The 26,510-nt window shown below is 40.6% G+C and overlaps 1 protein-coding gene across 3 annotated transcripts in view; it reads right to left on the minus strand.

Moving 5' to 3' along the window:
• Positions 1-649: 649 nt before the first annotated feature.
• The window catches only part of CPQ (carboxypeptidase Q), a 167,640-nt gene continuing 141,779 nt past the window's right edge, over positions 650-26,510 (minus strand). For all 3 annotated transcript variants that reach the window (XM_061448055.1, XM_061448052.1, XM_061448054.1), the window contains one exon: positions 650-1,151. In XM_061448055.1, the coding sequence (XP_061304039.1) occupies positions 991-1,151 (161 nt within the window). In that variant the 3' untranslated portion in view covers positions 650-990. The remainder of the gene's footprint in view (positions 1,152-26,510) is intronic.

The following is a 26,510-nucleotide window of genomic DNA, read 5'->3' on the forward strand; positions in this document are numbered from 1 at the left end:
TGAGCAGGAAAAAAACCCAAAACCCAACAAAGTATACAAGAATCAAGTTCCCAGACTAACTGGCTTCTAGCAGGGGAAAGCATCCCCACAAGAGAAGGGCAGCTGGGAATAGCTTCAGGAGCCTGAATCAAAATCTGCTTTCACACTGCGTTCGGATGTTAGCTGGCAGGTAGTGAAGGTCACAAATCAAAGCTGTGATGCCGTTTCTGAAACATCATGGCATTTCAGAGAAAATCTGTCATATGAGATTCTCTGCATGTCACAATGGCAAGTCTTCCATTAGAAAGAAAAGGACATGCACAGCCTTCCACAGGGAGGTCCCCAAAGAAACACAGGAGATCTGGGAGTCCTGAGGTTGGCTTCCTGTCCTCAATGTCCTGGTTTATCTGAGTCTCACATGAAGAAACCTTTAGTAAGATCTAACAGCGTGAGCTGAATGAACTATTAAAAGCTCTATTATTTTAGCATTTTATCATACATCACCATTAAAACAGCCAGGATTAAGTTTTCTTATAACCTGAAACTGTGTAGAAACTGTAGTATTATCTTAAGAGAGTAAAAAGAAAGGCCACTTTTATTAATACTACATCATTCTTATGCATAGAGTGAAATAAAACAAAACCACAAATGTGTATACTAACTCAATACATTAATTATTCTGATGCAACAAATTTATTTGGTATATTTTTCCTGCTGCATAAGATCACTTTGCATATATATAGTTATTATATCACTGTCAAAGAGTTATACCTTCCCCAGAAATTTAAAAGTACCTAAAAGAAGACATTTTAAGTGAAAATCGCAAATGGAAGACATCAAAACAGCAAAAAGAAACAGGAATGTGTAAAAGAGCATGTGCTTTGAGGAAAAAAGACATAATAACAGACAAAACCAGGGTGAAAAACAGAATTTCCCACAGCTGTAGACCACATGCATTAATGGACTTGCAATCTTTACTGAAGAACAGAAATCTTCTTTCTTGCTGTTTTATTACCTTGGCAACATCTCCTCCATGTCAGCAATTACATAGGAGACAACAGTCCAAACAGCAGCACAGAGATTCATCTGGTTTGGATCCTGAACTGTCATTGTGTCCCCTTGAGAATGATGAAACCAGAAGTATTTACTGAGGTCATCACGCAAGCTGGCACCTACAGAGAAAAATGGGGAATATTCCATTATAGGAATACAAATATTTAAAGAGGAATATAAACTTGAATCCATTCCTGGGCTGTTTATGATTAAATCCACATGCAACTGTATAAAGTTCCTAATAATAACTGCACAGAGCCGTGGCATGTGCAGTTTGTAGGTTTTAGGTTAATTGACTTGAGTGAGCATGAGGCAGCAATAACTCACACAGGAAAAGCCAACCTTCCCCTGGGAGACTTGTTTCCTCAGCAACAGTATACACTCATTTTCCTCTAAGACTACCAGAGTCCAAGCAGGAAGATCCCTACAGAAACACCACACACGGTGATGCTTCCTCTGTTCTTCATCCCATTGCTCTGCTAATGAGTTACAACTGAGCTACGGATCCTCGTTGTTATTTGTGTTGGGGAATGCTTTGGAATTTGCTTCTGCTTTTGACCCTCTGTTCATCACAAGGATGTGCTGTTTCAGAGCACTTTCCAAATAGCCTGAGGTAACACAGATAACCCAGGACTACAGCACCCTCACAGAGGAGTCCTCATCAACTGGGACAGAAGCAACTTAGGTGAAACAGCAGTTCTTCCCGTTCAGGAACTGACTCCCTTTTGCGATACACGGACAGGAGAAGGACTACTCTTACCCAAGCCAGGTGGTCTCAGGGAGCGCAAATAATGCTAGTAAGGCATCACCCACGGTCCTAAGGCAGACCAAAGCCAAGCAGAGCAGGGGAAGCTGCTGCTTCACTAGGCACAGCAGCAGGGATGCCAGTGGGAGATTTTCACCATTTTCTTCGTCCAGTTCCCACTGACCTTTCTAACCCTCTGTTCCTTGCAATTTCTTCTCTCCCAGTTCATTACCTCTGCCTCTTCTCTGGTTTTATCAGCCTCCCTGTGCTTTGTTTTTATCTCAGCTTTATCAAGTCTTCCATCATTAATGGAATCCCACCCCAAATTTTGAAAATGAGTAAATATGATATTTTTCCTCAGCACACTAATTCACTGCTTTCAATTCTTTTGCATTGATTCTCTTGGCCTGCCTGCTGATCAGGGCTAGGAGTTGCACAGCTCCCTGGCTAGGACCTACCTAGCACAACAGGACCCCCTTCTTGCATGTTCATCAAACCCAAAGAACAAGCACTAATGTGAATTCACAATTAAGAGCTATTTGCCCCAGGCGGAAACACAGACTGAGGCTACTCCTACTATGCCAAATAAGACAGAAGAAAACCCAGGACTGTTTGATTATAAAGACGAAGTAAATAAATTATTCATATATTTATTTATATGCAGCGGAAATCAGTATCAGATGATGAGGTCTTTGATAAACTCAGGCATGCTCATAAGAGTTAGTCATGATTTTTCTTGGTTTCCCTGAGATGCCTGAAGCCTTTGAAGGGAATGAAAGCAAAATTCCTCACAGTGTAACTGTACATTGCTATAATATGTATCTTTTGATCGCTCATACAGTTATTCAGGAGAGAGTCCGGCTCTCACTGTGGTTGATAGGTATGTTTCTACTGCTGTAATGGGGACTGGCTGGGACTGCTTGATTCACTGCTGCTTTAGAGAGAAGAAATAGAAAGGTAACGCATTTTATAATTCCATCCAAGATGAAGATCCCTTCATAAGAGAGATGATACACAGGAAGATCAAATGTTATAACACATGGCTATACAGCATTGGGATTAAGTTTATTGTAAGAGGCTCTTCTTGCCCTTAACAGACTTGTTTGTTACTGACTTTAAGCAATGTAATTGCACCAAAGTCACTGGATAGGTTACACTCTGATGCTGAATTATGTTCCAATAATTTTAGCACTGAATTTATGTCAACTCCTATTTATTTTTAAAATTTCATTCTGAATTCTTTTCAATATATACAACCATAAAAGCATTGAACAATGATAAATTATTTAACTGAGGGACTTCTGCACTACGGGCAAATTACAAGCCACTGAGGCAAATCCTTTACAATTTTTGAATCCTTTTGTAAGACTCATGACAAAAATTGTTTGCTTGGATTTTGTTGTAGACGTTTCACTAATCACAGTAACTATGGATTTACAAAGTTGTGTATTATCTCTGTGAACGGACAAGGATAAACACCCTTTGCATTGTAATGTTTAACTCCCTGAAATGCTGAAACAGATTTGTTTCTCTAAAGTGATTTTAAAAATCAGAAAATGTTCTGACTTTGTCATCAAAGAATTACCGTGCAGGAAATATCAGAGTATGTGAGTAGAGAGAATATTGAAGAGTTCCTAAACTGGTTGTGCTCTCTCTTTCATGTGTTGGGTTAGCAGTGAAGTCAGTGACCTGTAAACATCTTGTGAGACTAAGGAAAAGACCCTAAGAAAGCAGTTTTATCCTACGTAATTAGAAACAAAAGTGAAAATCCATGTTCTTGGCTTTGAGCACAAGAATGGTTTACAAACCAAGGGCCTCACACAGGCCTTTAGACATGATACACCCTGGCGGACAGATATGACTGCAAGCAGTTTTCATGTCTCCTGTTCCAAACTTGAGACTCCTCCTTGTTGATGTTAGCTGCCCAGAGATATGGCTTCCAGAGGTCATCAGGCTGTGGCAAGACACTGAATAATGCCCCTTTTGCCTGTGAATGCATCCAGGACTGAGAACTGTAGTCATCTTGGGTTACCTAAACAAAGCCCATGGGATCCCCTTTTCTAAAAACCTAACAGAAGAAGCAATGGTATGAGCACAATCAGCCATCCTACAAAAGGCTGGGAGAGACAAATTCTGCATCACACTTCAAACAGTGAGGTTTCAAAGCACATCAGCTGGCTGATTGTATTGTATCCTCAATAGCCACTGAATTATTAACCCTTCTCAAACAAAATCTGCTTCAAAGCCAAACACACCACTTCCAGAAGCTTGAAAGAAACCGGAAAAATTCTCTTAGATACAAATTTTAAAGCTCCAATAGCTAATAATTTTGTTCTTTCACCTAAAATGGATCTAAGGTTTGTTTGGTTTTGAGTTTGTTTCTTTTTTTTTTTTTTTTGTGATTATGTAACATTTCCCTCAGGAACAACAGCAAGTAATAAATGGAGGTTTATTCTTGCCAGCTACATAAGCTAGCAGTCAAGTAAAACAGATGACAAGCCATGTCTCAGACCTATAAATTATTCACCCATCTCCATCTTAGCCACCCAGAAAGGGGAGAACATACAGCCTTACAGGAGTCTGAAAGGTCTAATTAAGTACTTAAAAGTCTAAGCTTAGATGGGAGGTGTTGTACAGGTATATCACATATTTAATTCTGATTTCCAGGTGGAACCACTACTCAAACAGAAAAATAAGAGATGGACTGAGTCCACCACTGTCACATTTTATGCACTTTGCTCCTTTCCTGTGTTTGCAGAGCACCCGTAAAGAGAAAGGGAATGTTTGCCAAACAACCCTCTTTAATCGTCCTTTTTAAGTCTGTTCACATTTACAGTAATGCAAATCACATAAGGAATACCGCTGGCCAATAAGGAAACTGGTGACAAACTGCTTCTAGCTGGATGTAGTAGGTGTTGTGGCATGAAAACAGCAAATGTTAAAAGTCGCTGCCAAAAATGCTGTTCTTATTACTTGAATGCATCAAAAATACTGATAGCTAAAAACTGGGAATAATTAATGATTTGCAGCTCCAATGAGATAATAATAACTGATAATTCATAGTTCCATTACAAAGTGGAAGGAAGCTCTCTCCATTAGAGTGGTGCAGCGCAGTTATCCAATGGCAGCTACCTAGAGCCACTTATGATCCCTCAGCTGCTTGGTGAGACACATTCACATGAGTCTGATGGAGGCACTAGAAGAGTTACATCTCATGTTTGGAGCAGCTGCTGGGACCAAGCAGTCCACTATTTAGTAGCATGATGCGTGTGTTTTGGGCACTTAAAACAGGGCTCTTCTTCTTACAGTGAAGCACCACCTTACTTGCCCTCTGTGGGAAATAGTTGCATTAAGTAGGGTCCAGAGGGAAGCACTCAGTAATGCCTTTAACTTACCAGGTTGGGCTTTTTGGTTTCTTTGTTGTGGAGGCTGCAGAGTTTTATTTTGTCTTGGTTTTCTGCTTTTGACTCCTCTGGCACTCATTTCCTTATACCTGACCTCCTAGTGAGTCTGCACGCTGAGCAGGGTGCAGATGAAACCGATTTTGTCCTCAGGATAAGTGCAGGGCAGCACTTGCCAAACAGCTCAAATCACTCCATAAATGTAGTAATTTTAAAAACATGCACAACCAGCATATGCTCTTGTGCTGATCACATTCCTGCTGAAAACCCAAATTGCACTGGGGGGCTTGGGGTGATACTGGTGTCATCTGAGCTGGCAAAATTATTAATCACAGAGGTACCCTTAGCACCTGTGATCAAATCCAGCTTCCAGGAAATGTACTGATCCTAGGTATCACAGGTCTGCCACACACAGCTTAGCCAGGCCCTCAAACATAAATGCTATTCACCCTGTCTTCCTTCCCTAAGTGCTGCACATTAAGACTTGCCATCTTCCAAGCTTTGCCACCAAGCACAAGTGTTTGCTCATGAACTGATCCACTTTCACGCAGTTGTGAGAAAAATAAGCCAGTGGTGTAAAACCGCACCAAAGCATTCCATTGCTTTTTGTTTTAGTAACGTGAATTACACATAACACAATGTAATACATAATAGTATAACAACTGTTTGTCTTTCAACCTTTTGATGCTACTGTTGCCAGCCCTTTTACCCACTCCATTTGCCCTTTTTGTGATTTGCCTGAGGTACTGTCACAAACATACCATCAGGACCTTGTTTCCTAGCCCTACATGGCAGCTACCTCATGGAGGAGAGTAAGATATGCCACCTCCTGTGCCACTGCAATGAGGGCACCACCTCTAGAAATGGCATCTTTCCACCTACCCACCTGGAGCTCTTTACTGGAGTTTTGCACAAGGTCACTAAGGAGTATCTTTCCTATGAAGAAAGGCTGAGACAGCTGGGCTGCTCAGCCTGGAAAAGAGATAAATACCAGATGGAAGGGAATGAAGAAGAGGGACCTTGAAGAAGAGAGGACTTTTTGAGTAGAGGTGTTGGACTAGATCAGCTCAAGAGGTGCCTGCCAACCTCAGCCATTCTGTAGTACTTTTTAACACCATGGTGCTATTTCCTTGGCTCATTCAGACATCTCTTCTAACTGACACACCATAAACAAATTCTTCGACTCATTCCTGTCTTGAACTCATTTCATGAGTCTCTGAATAATCAGCTGTTTCACACATGATTTGGTGCACTGCACAAGGCAGGTAAAAGCCTTGTGGTAATTGATACTGAGAATGCATTTTCAGTAATCAGCTGTGTAAGAGTATCTTGATGAAAATCCACACACACGTGCGTTGAAGAATACTGAAAGACCCATCCCTCCTAGCTTCTGATCTCAGCATGAAATGCACAATGTGAATATTAATTAGCTGATGACCAGAATATTTACCTTCCTTACAACATGTCCACATTAAACACCAATTCTTCACACATTAATGAACTGTCTGGCACATTTTTTTTCTTGCCAACTTAAGAATATGTGATGCTGCTATTGAGGTAGAAGGATGAATGAACCACAAAATGAATGGTGAGTGTGTCAATGATGACCACTACTTCTTGTCAATCACTGTCAGGCACTACTGCTTTCATATGCACTGCTGTGATAAGTTAGAATTAAACTCTGTTGACAGATATTTAAGCATTACAATTATCATAATTTGTGCAAACAATGACTGGAAAATCAGTTATTGATTACCAGAATGTTTACAAAGGCAGTTTCCATAAAACACGATATCTTCGAGGGTGGAAAGCATATGGAGTATTTTTGCACTGTAAAACATTTTAGATTACATTCCTCACTACATTTTTTCTTTTTTATATCCCAAATATTATTGAATTGACAGAGGAAGCCAAATGTGAGTATTGAAGTCAATACATATTTGCTGTACTGTCCCAGTTGTCATTGCTTTTAAGTAAACTTCACAACACAACTATTCCATGAATCTTTCAAATATGATGCAAAATTCCCCATTGTTTTTATAACCTCTCCTGGGTGTGCTGGGTCTTCAGTATTACAGCTAGATCTTTGGGATACTGATCGCTACATGTAGATTGCCATATATAGTGAAGTTAATATGGTAATGAATTACAACAGTGTATAACTTTTTTAGGTTTCATTTTACTGTAGTCCCCAGAAGAGCTGACAGAATTGTCACTCTGCTATTTTACACAGTATATATACCTCTCCAAATATAAAAGACTCCAGCTTAGAAGAACACACTCTCTAAACAGACAAGAGGGACTGTAGGATGAGAGAGATGCATGCAGAGATGAAATGGCACATTCATTTTCTTACAGCAGCTGAGAAAGGAATAGATGACAGACATCTGAGCATAGGCCAGTGCCTTACTGAGCAAGCTTACTATGTCCTAACAGAAAAGCTGGAAATGCCTTAACAAAGGATATTTTCCTCAATGTTTCCAAAATAATATGAAAGGAAAAGAAAGGCTTTTCAAGGTGATGTGTGTATCTCTTGCATCTTCCAAGTGCCTATGTGTTTGAGCTTTTTCTCCTTGTCAAGATGGATCTGCATACTATCAAAGGTCCTGCTTGTAGAAAGATGTTAACACAAACACCTAATCTGAAACCTTTTCCTGGCTACAAAAGACAGATTTTTATTTTTTTCCCATCTATTAAAGATTGCTTTTTCCTGAAGAAACTAGAAAACTTTACTTCATTATGAAGTTTATTCCAATCTTGGACTTTTTAAATGACACAGACACCCCTCAGGAATGTACTGAAAAACTATAATGCCTTGGAAATAAAGCAAGATCTGGTGAAATACGTATCTCCTTTTCCTTTACACTGAGTACTTAGAAATAGGGAAAAAGAGGCAAAGGGGCACATCACAATCTTCTATGCAGTTAAAAACTAGTATGTACTAGGAAATCATAAATACTGAAGAACATTCTCTTCCTCACACCAGAATGCTAACTCAGCTTTGTGCTCTTACACACCCTATGAAATGGGAGTGTAGAGGTATACACACGTCAATAACCTCTCACTTCTCATAGCTGGAGCATGCATGCTCCAGACATTTTCAAAGGTCAAAACCGCAGGGCAGAGGTGGGGAGAAAACGATTTCTCCTTCAAAGGACATGCGTCAAAGAGGTACCAAAACAAAAAGAAAAAAGAGATTAACAGGAACATAATTTCTCATTCTATTCTTTATTTTAAGTTTGTCCTTTCCTAAAACCTGGCAAAGTCACAACTCTTAAGTGGTCAGGGAGTAAAACTGTTGCACCAGTAGCTCTGTTTGGGATGGGCTGGCTGGAAGGCTCCTCCCGCGGTACATATCCCCATTGCTGCAAGCCCCATGGAGTGCTTGGCTGCTTGTGCTATGTGTTGCACAGATGTTTTGTGAGCTTCCCTCACTTAATAGCAGTCTTCAGAACTATTACTGTAATGAAAATCCAATTATTTCAGACATGTATTTTGGTGCTCATATTAACCTATTCTTTTGTGGGATAACCTGTAGTTGATAGCTGGCTTTAATGCCAATTATTTCATTATCCATTTTTCAAGTGGGCAGAGGCAATGGATAATGGATAATGCTAATGCTGTTTAGTGGGGCGCTGACAGCATTAGTTCTCCTGTCATTTAGTCTCAAATGATGAAATTACAGGCTAAGTTGTTTGAGTTACATGGCTACAGACACTGAAAGAGTTTCCAGTAAGAGCTTCTAAATAACACCAGAAGCCCTGCTGTTTCACCTCCTGAGTCATTCTCTCACAAGTCTTTAAAATTCATGATTCAAACAAGGCAGAGGGAAAGCTTTCAGTTGGTCGTTTCAGTGGCTAATTAAATGAGACTACAGTGGAAGGGAGACAATATGAAGAGTGCAGTATTTCTTGTTTTGCTTAATGCATTTGAGAATTAATCCTCTGGATACATTAAACAGACTAAATTGCAGCTCTGGATTATCACAGTTGCTTTTGCAACACATTAACCTTTCACTTGTGGCAGAGGACTGGTGACAGCTGAGGATTCAATCTAAACTTGCATGAAATCCTGTGAAATGAGGTCTCACAGAAGGAAGCAGTTCTACTCTATGAAGCACAGGTAGACCAGACTCCAAAATAATATCCTAAACAGCCCTTGACTGGAAAAAAAGAAACCACAATAGCCCAAACAAAAGCAGATGACAATTCAATAGTAAAAGGCACTTGGAAGCTCTTCCTCCATTCCTCCACACTCTATCTTAAATCGTAGAATCGTAGAATCAGAATAGTTAGGGTTGGAAAGGACTTTAAGATCATCTAGTTCCAACCCCCTTGCCATGGGTAAGGACACTTCATACTAAACCATGACACCATCATCCAATCTGGCCTTGAACACTGCCAGGGATGGAGCATTCACAACTTCCTTGGGCAACCCATTCCAGTGCCTCACCACCCTAACAGGAAAGAACTTCTTCCTTATATCCAATCTAAACTTCCCCTGTTTAAGTTTTAACCATTACCCTTATCTCCTATCACTACAGTCCCTAATGAAGAGTCCCTCTCCAGCACCCCTATAGCCCCCCTTCAGATACTGGAAGGCTGCTATGAGGTCTCCACACAGCCTTCTCTTCTCCAGGCTGAACAGCCCCAACCTTCTCATCCTGTCTTCATACAGAAGGTGCTCCAGTCCCCTGATCATCCTCATGGCCTCCTCTGGACTTGTTCCAACAGTTCCATGTCCTTTTTATGTTGAGGACACCAGAACTGTACACAATACTCCAGCTGAGGTCTCACGAGAGCAGAGTAGAGGGGCAGGATCACCTCCTTCAACCTTCTGGTCACACTCCTTTTAATGCAGCCCAGGATACCGTTGGCTTTCTGGGCTGTGAGTGCACACTGAAGCCAGCTCATGTTCATTTTCTCATCAACCAGCACCTGCAAGTCAGTTAGGCTGAAATCAGTTATGAAAAGAAAATCAACGGGTGAGTCTTCCTGGCTGATGCTTTCTCCATTATAGAGACTGACAATTCATTTTTACTTTCTTTTCATCAGGTATTATCCTGCAAGAGGTAAATACCTCTTATCTTACGGTAGCTTATTTTTCTAAAGGTCTTTGATCCAGGAGCTTTTGAAGACTCAACTGTACTTTGCTGACCAGATCCAGCTACAAATATGGTTATAAACTCATCTGAAAAAGTCCTGCTAGGTTGGTGATGCATGACTTCTTTCTTCAAAAGCTGCATGGTTCTTCCATTACTTTTGTGATTTTGGTCTTTCCAGCCCTTCTCCTGGCTCTGTGATTATCCTAGTTCAGTGATTCACAGACCTCTATTTAGGGGATTCTCAACTTAAGCACTTCAATTTAGAAGGTTTATCTACCTCTGTTAGATGTCTACATGGATGCATGTATGTGTTCTGGATATTTTAATATAGTTTATTTCATTTCTGCTTTCTTTCAAATGAGATATATGGATACATATATTATGCAGACACTAGGTAACAAAGTTGATACTTTTAAAATTGGTTGTCAGATTTATAAATCCTTTACATTTTGCATTCTCTTTTAAGCACTGTGTAAAAGGGATGAAAGTCACTGTGAAATCAGCATTTTCTCTGATTTAGAATTCTTTTTCATGTGTTTGTTTGTGCCTCAGCTCAGCAAAGCAGTTAAAGTTTGAGCATGTGATTTATTTTAATGCCATTAAGCTTCAAATATCACACACGAGGGTCAAGTGAAGACTGGGACCCATGTAAACCATCTTTCCCAACCAAATGCATTTCTGTATGTCTAAACTCTCTGTGTAACTGCATCATGTAGCTGATGGTATAAATTTGAAACCCAAAGTATTGAAGTGCTTTCTTCGACATCCTCTGCTAGCCAAAGAATTTCCTGCTAACACACAGGGCAAACCCTTGCTCTACCCTGTTCCAACAGCTTCCAAACCACCCCAGAAATCTGGTGGCAACAGGCAGCCCCTGGACATTTGGAGGGTCAGATGTGAGGAGCAGGAACTTGTAAATGACCCTGTATCATGGTTTTGAGAGCATTTCTGTTTGTAGTAACTGCTTGCATCCATTTACAATTTCAATCTGTTGGAGTAGCTTCTTTGTATTTTACAATCAACAGAGTTATTTCCTAACCCAAACTCACAATCCAACTTAATGCAAGCCTTGAGGCCTGCTTTCCCAGAGGATGCTGGAGACTGAGAGGAAACATGCAGGTTTCCATTGAAGTTCCCTGTAGGCTACAGATAAGATCTTGGATATGATCACAACTGGATGTTTAATCACAAAGTTCCTCTAGGGCCCTTGCCAACAAGTAACTGACTCCTAGAAATGCCAGTATTCATAGGACCCAACTAAGCAGAGCTCTCTTCTGCCCACATGATGAACAAAGCCTCTTTACAACCATTGTGGTCCTTAACTAGTTATGAAAACACAAATGGTCACCCTACTCTAAGTAAAAGACATCCTAAACACACTACAAGTCTGTTCTATTTTGTATCACATGAACAGCAACTGCATTTCTACAACTACACCAATAGAATGAGCAATGTTTTTTACTGTCCTAACCCACTGAGTCTATCAAACTTTTCAAGATCATGATGGATTTTAGGTGTAGGATCACCAGACAAGGCTGGAAGAATACAATGGCTACAACAGTAAGATACCTTTCAAAATATCAGTGGTTACTTTGGTTAATGCATACTTGAGTTTTAAACCAATATGTTATTTCCTAATAAATGTTAGATGCTCCAGATATTGGTGATGAAATATGTCTTCCATTTGATCTACGAGCCAGTGTATATTTAGCTAGTTCATTATTAATAGAAAAACAGAGAGGTACTTGAAACAAAGTTTAGCCCTGATCTTACTGCAAGTTTCAGGGCTGTTCAGATCCGGGAGTTTTGAGTCATTTCTGAAACAAAGCTGTAGTAATCCTTCCCATTCTAGTCTACAGACCATGTTGTCCCACAGGCTGTGAAATCAAAGTAGCAATAGGAAAATAAACAATTCTAATGATTCACTGTTCTTAAGCAATGAATTGCATATTTTTGTCAGCAAAGCTGTGAAGAAACAACATACTTTAACAACAAGAACTAAAAAGGGATTAAGGTACAGTGAAGACACCTGCTGCAACACTATTGTCCCCAGTCTCAGAATCTTTCTGGTTTTAGTGTATCAGGAAATTACATGAGCCCCCTTTGGAAAAGAAAAGGGGAAATTAAAGGATTTCTGTCCTTTAAGGGAGGGAAGGACAGAAATTTGTCACACCTGCTCTGACTCTACAGCGTATCCCTAACTGTATGTGGGCTTTGGCTAATCCACACAGCAGAACTAATTCTAAAAGAAGACAGGGTAAATAAAGCAATGTCCCTAACTGGCATGATTCTTCCAACCCATAAATTTGAGTTGCTGTGATAGCTATTTTGCCACAGTGCAAACACAGTGAGTGACTTGTCAAAATGCAAATAAGTTAAGAGTGAAACAGAAATCATACAAGCTTGGAAGGGACACTAAGAGAAGCTGACAATTAATTTTAGATTGAAAGGTTAATCTGCACACTTCCAGAGACAGAGCCTTAGTCCTACCAGTAAATACAAATAGCATTTGCTTTAAAGATAGGTTTATTGCATTTGCTGTATTACCATTCACAGAACATGCTGGTTTTTTATAAATTCGAGTGTTTGGTTTGAGTTTTTGTTTTGTTTGTTTTCATTCAAATTAAACCTACATGGTTAAAGGCTCCATTTAAAATACAGAAAGCAAAGACTGGTTGGGTGAAACTTTACAGAAGTAGAACAAGGCATCAGTGTGTTCAGCTGGCTCAGGTGCCGAGCTGTGAGCGTAGCTTTGAAAATCCTTCCCCAGATGCCATTTGATCATTTCCATCACAGTTGTTGCACAAATCAAGGATCAATACATCTTTTTTCACCATTTGGGAATAAAAATGTTCAATGCCTGATTTTAAAAGATATGCTTATGTTGCTCAGTGCAGCTTTTGCACAGATTTCATGAGCAGATCCAAACGACACCTTTTACATATGAAACAACAAACATGGACAATTTGGTAACAGTGACCAGACTCCATGAATACAAAGCAAGCAACCCTCTATTAGTATAAATACCCCCCACCACCTTTCTAGTAGCTCATGCAAAAACTTAAAGCGGTGCTTAAACTGTATAAATTGAAGCAATTTCATGTTGGATATAGTCAAAGAACTCAGAATCATAGAATAGTTAGGGTTGGAAAGGATTTAAGATCATCTAGTTTCAATCCCCTGCCATGGGCAGGGACACCTAACACTAAACCACGTCACCCAAGGCTTCATCCAACCTGGCCTTGAACACTGCCAGGGATGGAGCATTCACAGCCTCCCTGGGTGACCCATTCCAGTGCCTCACCACCCTAACAGGAAAGAATTTCCTGCTTACAGCCAATCTAAACTTCCCCTGTTTAAGTTTTAACCCGTTACCCCATGTCCTATCACTACAGTCCCTAATGAAGAGTCCATCCCCAACATCCTTATAGGCCCCCTTCAGATACTGGAAGGCTGCTATGAGGTCCCCATGCAGCCTTCTCTTCTCCATGCTGAACAGCCCCAACTTTCTCAGCCTGTCTTCATACGGGAGGTGCTCCAGTCCCCTGATCATCCTCGTGGCCCTTCTCTGGACTTGTTCCAACAGTTCCATGTCCTTTTTATGTTGAGGACACCAGAACTGCAGACAATACTCCAGGGGAGGTCTCACGAGAGCAGAGTAGAGGGGCAGGATCACCTCCTTCGACCTGCTGGTCATGCTCCTTTTGATGCAGCCCAGGATACAGTTGGCTTTCTGGGCTGCGAGCGCACACTGCAGCCGGCTCATGTTCATTTTCTCATCAACCAACACCCCCAAGTCCTTCTCCACAGGGCTGCTCTGAATCTCTTCTCTGCCCAACCTGTAGCAGTGCCTGGGATTGCTCCAAGTCAGGTGTAGGACCTTGCACTTGGCATGGTTAAACTTCATGAGGTTGGCACCAGCCCACCTCACAAGCGTGTCAAGGTCCCTCTGGATGGCATTCCTTCCCTCCAGCGTATCAACTGAACCATACAGCTTGGTGTCATCAGCAAACTTGCTGAGGGCGCACTCAATCCCACTGCCCATGTCACCAACAAAGATGTTGAACAAGACTGGTCCCAACACCGATCCCTGAGGGACACCACTTACTACTGGCTTCCAGCTAGACACAGAGACGTTGACCACAACTCTTTGCATGCAGCCATCCAGCCAGTTCTTTATCCACCAAGTGGTCCATCTATCAAATTGATGTCTCTCCAATTTAGAGACAAGGATGTTGTGTGGGACAGTGTCAAACTCTTTGCACAATTCCAGGTAGATGACATCAACTGCTCTACCCTTCTCCATCAGTTCTGTAGCCCCATCATAGAAGGCCACTAAATTGGTCAGGCAGGATTTCCCCTTAGTGAAGCCTTGCTGGCTGTCACCAAGCACCTTGTTGTTTTTCATGTGCCTTAGCATGCCTTCCAGGAGAATCTGCTCCAAGATGTTGCCAGGCACAGAGGGGAGACTGACAGGTCTGTAATTCCCCAGGTCATCCACTTTCCCCTTCTTGAAAATGGGGGTTATATTTCCCTTTTCCAGTCATCGGGAACTTCACCTGACTGCCACGATTTTTCAAATATGATGGACAGTGGCTTAGCAACTTCATTCACCAGCTCTTTCAGGACCTACAGATGGATTTCATCAGGACCCATGGACTTGTGCATGTTCAGGTTCTTAAGATGATCTTGAACCAGTTCCTCTCCTGCAGTGGGCCCAAGGTCTTCATTCTCACAGTCCCTGCGACTGCCTTCCAAGACTTGGGTGCTGTGGTCAGAGCATTTGCCAGGGAAGACAGAGGCAAAGAAGTCATTCAGAACCTCAGCCTTCTCCAAATCGAGGTTAGCCAGTTCTCCCAGTAGCTTTTGGAGAGGGCCTACATTGTCCCTGGTCTGTCTTTTATTCATTATGTACCTACAGAATCCCTCCCTGTTATCCTTAACATCCCTAGCCAAGTTTAATTCTAGCTCAACTTAATTCAAGCTCATGTTTAATTCTCAAGTGCAAGCACCATCTTGTAAAGCTGTTTATGGTGCTACATTCAAACCACCTATAGACTAATGCAAAGGGGAAAAACAAGCAGTGATGATGACAGTTAGCAGCCTAGAGGAAGATTATTACTGAATAATTACAATTATATTAATAGAGAGAATCTAGAATTTAATACATTCCTTAAAAAATCTTAATCTCCATGCTGCTATGTTTGCCTTTTATAGGAGAACGACATGCTCCCCAGATGTAAGTTTTCATAACCAGAATCCCATTTGACAGGCACTCGGGGCATTAGACTCAGATTAGATGGATTTAGATCTCTCTCCTCACCAACTTGCCTTCCTTTTCATTACTGTACTAATACACACTTCTTTAATCAATTGAAATGTTTCCTACACTATGCTCATCATCAAGGGAAGCCTGAGAATATAGATAAACCTTATAGTCTATGAAAAAGTCCAAACCACACAGGTTTCATTGGAAAAGAGTAGATATGACCACTGGGTTCTTTCCAAATACATAAATTGAAGACTTTTTTTACACAGCAAACATATACCTATACCAACCCCCACATAATTTAAAACCTTCCAGGAGCCAAAGGTGCACAAACGCTGTAAGGTCAAAGGACTGCAATGACTACTCAGTCAAACTGGAATTAAAAGTCTAACCTATAAGTATCATTTGAATGAAAAAGTTTTACACTCTAGCCAATATTTATTTTACTTTTTCATTCCCACTTTAAAACTGACAGGCATTTGATAGTAAAAGAAAAAAAAAAAGGAAAAGAGGAGGATTTTTCTCTCTTTAAGCTCCATCATTGTACAATAGTCTTGCATGATTATTGGTTGAATAGTTTCCATTTCCCACTCCTACAAGGAATGACAGAAGAATAAAATCTGGCAGGTCTCATTAGTCCTGCGTAGCTCAACCTTAGCCTTAGCTAGTATCAGATTCCTCAGAAGAGGTGAAAAAAGAAAGCACTACCTTTTCAGAAATGCAGCCATTGAAATCAGAATGCATTGAATAAAGAAGGGAAAATTTCCCTGTCACATATTCTTTTCAGGGTCAAAAAATAGACAAGTGAGTTTTTAAATGAGTAACTCATTCCAGGTAAGTACAGTCAAATTGCTCCCAGGCTGACAGACTGCCATCACGTCCTAGCACTGCCAGCAGGGTCCACAGCTGTGGCTCCAATGGTGGCTCTGGGTTTGGAAAAAGACACTGTAGCAGAGAAGACAATAATAATTATTTCAATAATTAGATTCTGTCTTGTGTTGCACACCGAGAGTCCAAGGCTTATGTGGAATTAGACGAGGCACCCAGAGTGCCTTTAAAGCTACCTATTTTAGTGAATGGAGCAGCCAAATATCTTCTTGAAACAGTGGAAGAGCAACCACACTTTTTCCTGTCTCAATGAATTTAAACTGCACTGCAAATCAAAAAGACATAAAAGCATGATCGGAGAAAAGTAGCAAAAGGCATAGAATAGTGCTATACACAGTGAGGATATGTATTCAAACTACCCAGTTTTTTTGCTGCAGAAAGGATGCTTTACACGTAAAACATGGAGGCAGATGTTTTTGCCCAGGTAAGCTGTAAGGAGGGCTGAGAGAGTGGCTCAAATCACGACTTGCACAGCCTGGGGAAGTGAAGCCAAGGCATGGCTGGTTGGAGAGGACCGACACATGGGTGAAGCAGCAATCCTGCCCTTTCCATAGAGGCAGCAGAGCTGGCTCGAGAGGAGGAGCATTCATGCCTATTAAATTATTACAGCAGTGTTTCTCAGCACTCTGTTAGCTCAGGCCCCAGGGACCACGCGCAGTCTCTTCTCTCTTGCTCTCTAATTAGAAACTGGAAGTCATTACTTGGGCCAAGGGACAGTGAAATTAAATTGTCATTAGGTTGAGTATATTGAGAGAAAAAGTTTTTAAAGGTATCAAGATAATTCCATCAAAACCACTGCAGTATGTCTCAAAATCATTTTACTTTTAGTAGATTTCCTGGCAGCCACTTTTCTGACTGAAAAGAAGAAAAAAAGCAAATGACATTGTAAACTGTGTGATGATCCCTTCTTCCCCCCAAGCATCCTGAAATAAGACATAAAATATGACTGGAGTATTGGAATGGAAGGATACAGGCTCTTCAGGAAGGACAGGCAGGGGAGATGAGAAGGGGTGCACCCTCTGTATCAATGACCATCTGGAGTGCATGGAGCTCTGCCTGGGGATGGATGAAGAGCCAACAGAAAGCTTATGGGTCAGGATTAAAGGGAGGCCTGCGACAGGTGACATTATAGTGGGGGTCTGCTACAGGCCACCTGACAAGGAAGGCCAAGCAGATGAGACCCTCTATAGATAGATAGGAGTGGCCTCACATTCACAAACCCTGGTCCTCATGGGGGACTTCACCTACTCTGGTATCTGTCAGAGGGAAAACACAGCAAGGGATAAGCAATCCAAGAGATTCCCGGAATGCACTAGTGATAACTTCCGTCTTCAAGTGATAGAGGAGTCAACAATGAGAGGTACTAGGCTGGACTTTGTTCTCATGAAAAAGGAGGGGCTGGTGGGGAATGTGAAGCTCAAGGGCAGCCTTGCTGCAGTGATCATGAAATGGTGGAGTTTGAGATCTTGGGGCAGCACGGAGGGCACACAGCAAGCTTGCTACCCTAGAGTTCAGGAGAGCAGGCTTTCGCCACTTTAGGGTTGTGCTTGGTAGACTACCATGGGATAGAGCCCTGGAGGAAGAAGAGCCCAGGGAAGTTGGTTAATATTCAAGGATCACCTCCTCCAAGCTTGGGAGCAATGCATCCCAACAAAGAAATCAGGCAAAAATGCCAGGAGGCCTGCACAGGCAAACAAGGATCTCCAGGACAAACTTATAGATGAAAAGAAATTCTACAGAGGGTGGAAGCAAGGATAGGTAGGCTGGGAGGAATGCAGAGAAATTGTCCAAGCAGCCTAGGGTCAAGTTAGGAAAATCAAAGCCCCGATAGAATTAAATCTGTCTAGGGATGTCAAGAGCAACAAGAGAAGCTTCTATAGTTGCATTGGTGATAAGACGAGGGAAAATGCGGGCCCTCTCCAGAAGGTACTGGGAGACCTGGTTACTCCAGATGCACATTTGAGGTTGCTCAGAGGAGTTGTGGATGCCCCATCCCTGGCAGTGTTCAAGGCCAGGTTGGATGGAGTTTTGAACAACCTGGTCTAGTCCCTACCCATGGCAGGGGGTTGGTACTTGACAATGTTTAAGTTGCCTTCCGACCCAAACCATTCTGTGACTCTATGATTCTATGATTCTATGATTCTGCACACGAGCATCTGCCCTAAAATGCAGCCATCGGGTTTTGGTGGACAAGAAAAGTACCCACAGAAATTAGGAACTAAAGGAAGAGGGGAGGCAGACTAATCAACTTTCTCCAGTGCTTCCCATTTAGCACAGCTTGAGGATTTAAAATTAAAGATGTGTATAATTTGGGATGTTTTCAAGATTATAAATGTCTAAAACTTGTCAATCAGTTTCAGCTGCACAATGAAATCTGTTTCTTAGAAGTTACAAGGGTTAAAATTGTTCAGACCAAGAAAACAAGCTGCTGCATTGGAGTGCTGAAGCTCTGACACGTTCAGCCTGTGGTTCTCACACTCCAGCACAGCAAGAGAGCAACAGCTATCCTGTCAGACCCCATCTCCTTCATGCTGCTGGCGGTTACAAGCTCAAGACTAATGATGGCTGGAGACCTAATAATAACTTTCAAAGCTGGCAGCGGCTCTTCTGTGTAAACAGCTTAGGAACTTCCTTAGCCCATTTGCATGGGAAAAAAAAACCCAAACCAACCCAGCCCAAGAATTAACCTAGGTTTTGCCAAAACTAGCAGCCATCTATTTCTACAGCTTTCTGCATATAGGCAGGGAACAGAGACTTCAAAATGAGAATGCACTGCAGTTTATTTGAAACTAGTATAGACAGTGTAGGGGCAAACTGCTGCATAGAAAACTGCTGCCTGTTTCTCCAGGGGCTGCTGTTAATTCGAGGGCTGAGGTCACTTTGTGAGATGGCACCAGTTAAAACCTGAGTGCAAGAGAAATAGCAACTGCCCAGCCTTCTTAGTATTTTTCTGAAGACTTCTTTTGGTGACATGTAGCACATACGTGAGGCCTTAATTCTGCTCTGAAATGCAAATGAAAAGACATTTAAGAATTTATTTTTTTAAGTTTATAATCCATTCAGCTTATTTCAAAACCTCTGTAATTTGGAAGTGAAAGGCTGCTGCTGCAGCGTCTTGTCTGCTTATAGATTCGGTTAGCATTTTTAAAGCATGGAAGTAAGATGCAAAGAGCCAATAATAATCATTAGTATCATTAATATTTCCTGCTTATCTCTGGCCTAAATCTGGAAACTTACTGAAAGATGCTTTCATTTGAGAATAGTTAGCCTAAAAAGCTGAAAGCCTAAGACCCCACACAGCTCCACCCCAATCACTTCACCTTCCCTCTCCCATTTCCCTTCTCATCTGCATTACACTGTCTTTCAGCTCTAGCCAATTCGAGGGTCTTGGATTTATATTATACAGAGACAAAGGCTCAAAGGAAAGACTGCATCATAATTTATATCTAACACTTTAAATAAAATGCAAACATTACTGCATCTAAAAGGCCACTGATGCTAAAGAGCACTGTGAGCCTGCTTACCTGGTTTATTTAGCACTATTTAGACGGTATGTAGGCATAAAAAGAACTGTGAAAAATCCAAAGGTTGAGCTAGTGTGATACTCTCTGGTAACAGCTAATGTTGTGAGAAGAACAACAGGAGAAACAGAGTCCCTTCAGTATACCTATCCAGCCATCAACAGATTGAGGACTTTCTGAGCAGGAACATGCATTCATAGTACTGTGTTGGACAGCCTTCGCTGGACCTTCCTCACATGTGGTAGGTCATCCTTTTTAAATTTATGTTTGATACTGGTCTCCAAAACATCTTGTATTGATTTCCTGGATTCAACTATCTATTGTCCAGAGAAGTGTGTCTTTTTGTCTTAAGCCTTAAGCCTTAAGTGTTGACGTTCTGATCATCTGTTTATAAGCATGATGAGAGTTTGTGAAGTGATCTTCACTAACAAGATACTTGGAAAATAAAACCACCCAGGATGATTATCAGTAGGGGCAAATATGAACTATTACACAAAGAAAGAAAAGAATGAACTTTACATGAAAAACTGCTGCAAGAGGAAATTAACATGTTTCTGGGTTCATAATGGAAAGAAAAGAGAGGTAATGCACTTAAATTGCAGCAGGAATGACTTAGGATAGATACTAGAAAAACCTTCCTAAGAACTAAGCACTGGGGCAAACCAGCTGGTCTATTTTTCCGTTATAGTAAGTCTTCAAGAGCAGCATAAACAAACATGAAAGAAAGGACACAGGCATTGGCGAGATCATGCTGGAACGGAGGATGTTTAGAGGCTCTCCAGAGACTTTCTTGCCAGCTCTGTGGCTTTTTGAAATCTCTTCTGTTTGTATGCATTTCTGAAATAGCTCCTTAACAGACTACAGATCTTTCTCTGGCGCTTTACTTGACCCATGGCTATAGTCAAGATTGGCCTGCAAGGCAGAGGGAAATTAAGGATCACTATTCCAAGTGAACCTTGCATGCAGTATTAAACTAGGCATCAAAGTTCTGAAGCAACCTCTCTACATTTTACAAAGTCTAGAAATAAGAATTTTAGATCAGAACGATGTTCTGCTCCTAAATATTTCACATGAGCTGCAATGAATGTGTGCGTGGAAAATACTGCTAAAAGTCCTTTAGAAGTTTCCCCTTTAGGGAGTACAAGGCATAAAATCTTTTGAAAATCACTTCTGTGATTTCACCAGTGTTAAGTTTGTTTTTTCTGTCTTTGCATCTGTTTGCTCAGCAATGGACAACTGAGCACGGATGTTTCTCAGCCCGCTCCCAGCGCTTCCCACTGTGTCTTGGTTGTTGTTGCTGTCGGTTTGGATTCGGGAAGCGGGCAGGCAATCCAGACAACACTTAGTGGCAGCCAAAGTTGTACATTTTTAGGAGTAATACACAATCCTAAAGAGTCTGAACACCAGAGTCTGAAAATTCCAGCTTTCAGTTATTTCTTTACGTTTGTTTTCTTTAAAAATAGCAGCAACAACTACAAAATTTCTGCTTCCCAGAAGGTCACTGCTCAGGTTTAATATAGTTAATAGAACTGAACTGGTTTAAAATCGTTTAGCCAGATAAGCAACAGGAAAAGTGCACATTTTCACTGGTGAATTTTCATGAACTATATGGTGACAGAGACAGCGTTCCATCACAGGCACTGCAAACAGTGGAGATCTGTGGACAGACTGGTCCTGATGAATCAAAATCACAATCACAGAATCATAGAATGGTTAACCAGGTCTCCAGTTACCTTATGGAGAGGATCCCCATTTTCCCTTGTCTTCCTTTTATCATCAGTGTACCTATAGAAGCTTTTCTTGCGGCCCTTGACATTGCTGGCCAGATTTAATTCTCTCAGGGCTTTACCTTTCCTAAGCTGACCCCTGGCTGCTCAAGAAATTTCTTTGTATTCCTCCCAGGCTACCTGTCCTTGCTTCCACCCTCAGCAGAATTCCTTTCTGTCTTTGAGTTTTGGTTCTCTGGCTCTTTCTATGGAGAACAGACTGCTGCTCATGTTGAAGTGTATGCTTTGTCCTTGCAGACAGATTTGTTAACAAAAATGTATTAAATAAAATACATTTTTTGTAGGAAGAACTTTCCACATAAGCTTCCATTTTCTTTATGTGCATCCACAACATTTGATGAGGTAAATCTGCCCTTGTGCTAAATAAATGCAAGGTTTGATGATTGCAGCAGAAGATGGACTAGCTTATTTAGGAGGGTACTGAAGACTCATTCTTCTTTATTGCACTTTTCAGATAAAAAGTAGCTTCTCAGCATCCCTTAAATAACTGCTGTCATTAGGGGAACTGAGGAAGCATAAATTGTTCAGTGATGATGGCAGCTGATCTCAGAGCCATAACAGTAACCCTGTACCTTCTCTCTTGCACTCTTATGTAGCCCATGATCCTTTCTTGAGAATTTGACACTATAAAATACAAATGTATATTTAGTTTTTTTCACACTTAAGTGTGCTTCTGTGGTCTAGTCCATGGCTGAATTGACTGGAATTATTTCATGAAAAGACATATAATGTTACAGTAAAGAGAGATATCTGGGGGAAAAAATGGTGTTCAATAAATTCTGCTCTTCAGAAATTCAGCAGCACTGTAGACAAGATCTGTAGAATCAGTTTTGAAGGCAGTTAGAATGGTTGCATTCCAAAGTTTGCAAATGTTAACGATGTCCTGGAGAAACTGCCACTGACACAATTTTGGGCTTGGTCCTTTGAGGAAGTTGTCTCTATAAATGATTTCTGAGCTTTGTATTTGTTCAGCTATGTCTACTATCAAAAGCATTCCTCAGAATTTACATCTAAAATGTCACCTGCAAATGAAAGTGGAAAGTGTGATGTGCTTGCTGCATAAGGAAGGGATGAATTTTCTGAGTAATATCTGAAGCTCTGTCACTAAAGAGCTTTCTGATCCTGGATCAAAACCACACTTGGTTCAAAACTCCAATGTGCCCTGCAGTCAGTCAAGACGTTTTTTTTCAGTCTCCTTTCCATGTAAAACTTTTACATTGTTTGAGAAAAAGTGCTGTGGAAGTGCTATATTATTTGCTATATTAGCTATAATGAGCAATGAAAGAATAGTAAGAAAGTAATTGCTGGGGTTTAAAATATAAAGTAACTCTCAGGTCTCTGCCTGGCAGCAAAGCTGGGGAGAAGAGGGAAAAGGCACTACTCATGGTATAGGAAAACAAAATTAGGGGTTGTATAAGTAAATGGGGCAAATACAAATTTATGGTACTAGGTGGGCTGCATGAAAGAGCTCACCAGTACCACTGAGAGGTTGCTTTCTATCATCTTGGAAAAGTTGTGGCAATCAGGCAAAGTCTCCAAGACAGAGGAGGGGCAAATTTTATGCCTGCTGTAAAATAAAAAGCAGTAGGATCCAGAGAACTGTAAGATAGAGAAACTAACCTCAGTCTCCTTAATCTCAGACTGGAGAAATGCAATAGAAGTGCATAGAAAAATGACTGTACCACTGGACTCAAAGGGTAGCCATCAACAGTTTGAAGTCTAACTGGTGGCTGTTATGAGTGGTATGACCCTCAGGGGTAATGTCGGGCTAGTACTCTCTGTATCTTCAGCAATGACCCAGACAACAGGGGTGGCCCTTGTCTTCATTAAATTCTCAGGAGGAGCAGCTGTGGATGCTGGAAGGCAGAGCTTATGTTCAGGGAGCTCTGAATACAGGAGTGGCCTGACTGAGTGGACCTCAGTATTCAGCAAAGACTAAACCAAAGTCCTGTACCAGAACAGGACACCTCACTGAAGCAGTACGAGCTGGTGGTGCAGCAGCATAATAGCAGCTCTGCAGAATGGGACCTCAGGCCCCGCTGGGAAAGGTGCACCAGTGAGACCTTATGGCAATGAAGGTAATATATGGGCTTACATTAGCAATAGAGTAGCCAATGGGTCCAAGGAAGTGATTTTTTCTAAATATTGCCACTTCTTTTTGGGACTTCAGTACAAGAAAGCTGTGAACAAAGTGGACTCACACTAACAGAATCACCCTGGCCAGATGATCAGTTTGTGCTCATCATTCTTTATCATTCTAATTGCACTTACATCAGCTCTGCTTTGCTGTAATTTTAAACTTGATTCCAAACCACTAATGGAAACTCTGTATAGTAAAGGATGTACAAAGTACTGAAGAATGCTAGTAGAAACACTCATCATATGACTTCATATAGGGAACTACTTGGAGAGCTGCTTAATCCATTTAAACTGTGTTCCTCCCATCAAGAGCAGCTTATGCACGGTCTTCCTGGAAAGCTACTGAACAGTTTACTTTTCATTCATTTTTTAATACTGAAGCCATTACAGCTTGTTTTCCAGGAATGAAATCCATGAATTCACAGATATTTCTGCTGTTGCTCCTAACAGCCATTGTGGATCATTACCATTTTGGTGAGCATTTTCGCACTATAAATCTGTCTTATTTTTTACACAGTCAAATTCCAAAAAGGTAAAATATGAAAATGAAACTGGAAAGAATCATATTTAACTTTCACACTTTTCCATTGGCAAACACCTCCAACTTCCTTAGAGAGCTCCATTATTTGCATGAGCATCAGTGAAGTCGGACAATTCTAGGAATAAGTCTTAACTAACTTGTACTTCCAAACTTTGTATTTAACATGTTAACACTGAGCTCTGTGTGTTGATGTAGGACATTTGGGTTGGGTTTTTTTGGGATCAACAAATGGCATATGAAAACAAATATCCCCACCCACAGAAACAGAATTCAGTTTTCCTACACAGCAAACAATAGAGAATGAATATGCCTCTCAGAGGCACAGCCAGAATAAAAACAACCACACCCCAAATCCAAATGGGATTCTGAGTTAGATATTTTCAGTGCTTCTTTCCTAAGACAGTGCATATTCTCCTACAAAGGTGAGCAGCAGGAACAAATTTACTGTCGATCTTTGAAATGTTTAGGAGTTTTGTGTACTTACAGAGGGAACAGATTTAATAACATCAGTGTCTTTTACACCAATCTGCCTCATGACTTTTTTTTTAAGAGTAAGCATCTAGAAATGGGAAAAACTTTCCAGATACTCACAGAGGGAACAGTAACAAAATGTCTTCAAGAGAAAGAAGTCCACTAGCCAAAAAGTGCAAGAACCATTAGAATTTATTTGAAACACCTTCATTTAAGTTTTCATTACTAGATTAATGAGCTTATTTAGTGTTTGCACAGTGTTGAATGCATTGGAACAATATTACTCCTACGATTCTAAAAGCCAATTAGAATGTTAGTGTTTCAAACTGATTTATTGCAATTTCCATACACGATCATTTTAAAGCTGCCTTTCCTCAGCTTTTATGAGATTAATTTAAATGCTCTGTAATATCAGCTGCTTAATCCATGTGCTCTAATTCTTATCTTGTGATCATCAAGAAAACTTTGTCAAAACTGCTTCACAGATACTGAAGAGAACAACTAAAAATAAAGTAAAAAAGTTCAATATGTTCAGCAGTGTATGACAGAGTTTTGCAAATATTTCTGTTTTCACAGTTCAAATTTCCTCTAGGATCAGCAAGTTAACAATGCTTCTACTTTTAAAATTGCAATTAGGATTATCTAAACATTACACAAATCAAAGACAAGAGCTTTTGATATTCAAAAAGCTAGTCTGTTTGAACTGGATTAGGCTTAAATGGGGAATGAGGTATTTCATTATGGAAAATGCTTATAAGATTTACTGGCAGATTCACAGATTTTTTAAGGCCAGCAAGACCCACTGTCATATAAGCACACCTTCTGAATAACACAAGCAAAGAACCTCTCATTGTATCTACTGCATTAAGCCCATACCTCTTGCTTGAATTACCCTTTACTTTTTGAAGGACATCCAAGTCTCGGTTTACACATTCAAAATGATGGAGAATTCACCAAGTCTGCAAGGTGCTTCTGTAGCTCACTGACCTTATTGGAAGAAGGTGTTTTCTTTCTTCCGCTTAGAATTTGGTTAAACTTAGATAGAATGAATTTCTAATGTACTATTTTTTTTAAACAAGGGAGAAAGGTGTTGTAATTTGACAAAACACTTCCCAGTTTAATACGTATGCTGTAGTTGAGACATCGCTTAACATAGTTTTGCATAAACAGAGAGAAATTTAATTTCTCTGGCTTTTCGCTATAAGGTATGATTTCTAGGCTTTCAAGTCTTCCTTCAGTTCTTTTCTAATTATCCTCTCATTAAAATGTCACTAATATTGAGTGAATTTAAATCACTTAGTACTATCTGCTAGCAATTCACCCTTGATTGGGTCAGCCTTTGACTTCCTAGTATTTCTATCAGTCTCTTATAAATTACTTTAAAAATACATTACTGAACAGTGGGAGTTCATAGATAAGGTAGACTTCAGCAAGTTCATTCAGAAGTAGTCTTGGATTTTGTCAAAATAAGTGTGAATTAATAGTTTTCAAGTATTTGCTACAATCATGAACTATTTTGCCCCAAAGATGACAAATTGTTTTTTGACTTGACAGGACTTTCTTGCATTAGAAATGTGCATACTCTAATGAGAAGTATATTACAGAATCCACC

The sequence above is a fragment of the Pezoporus flaviventris genome, unplaced genomic scaffold (assembly GCF_033815535.1).
Source record: "Pezoporus flaviventris isolate CSIRO_AGI_PZ_B2104156 unplaced genomic scaffold, CSIRO_AGI_Pfla_v1 ptg000007l, whole genome shotgun sequence".
Taxonomy (NCBI): domain Eukaryota; kingdom Metazoa; phylum Chordata; class Aves; order Psittaciformes; family Psittacidae; genus Pezoporus; species Pezoporus flaviventris.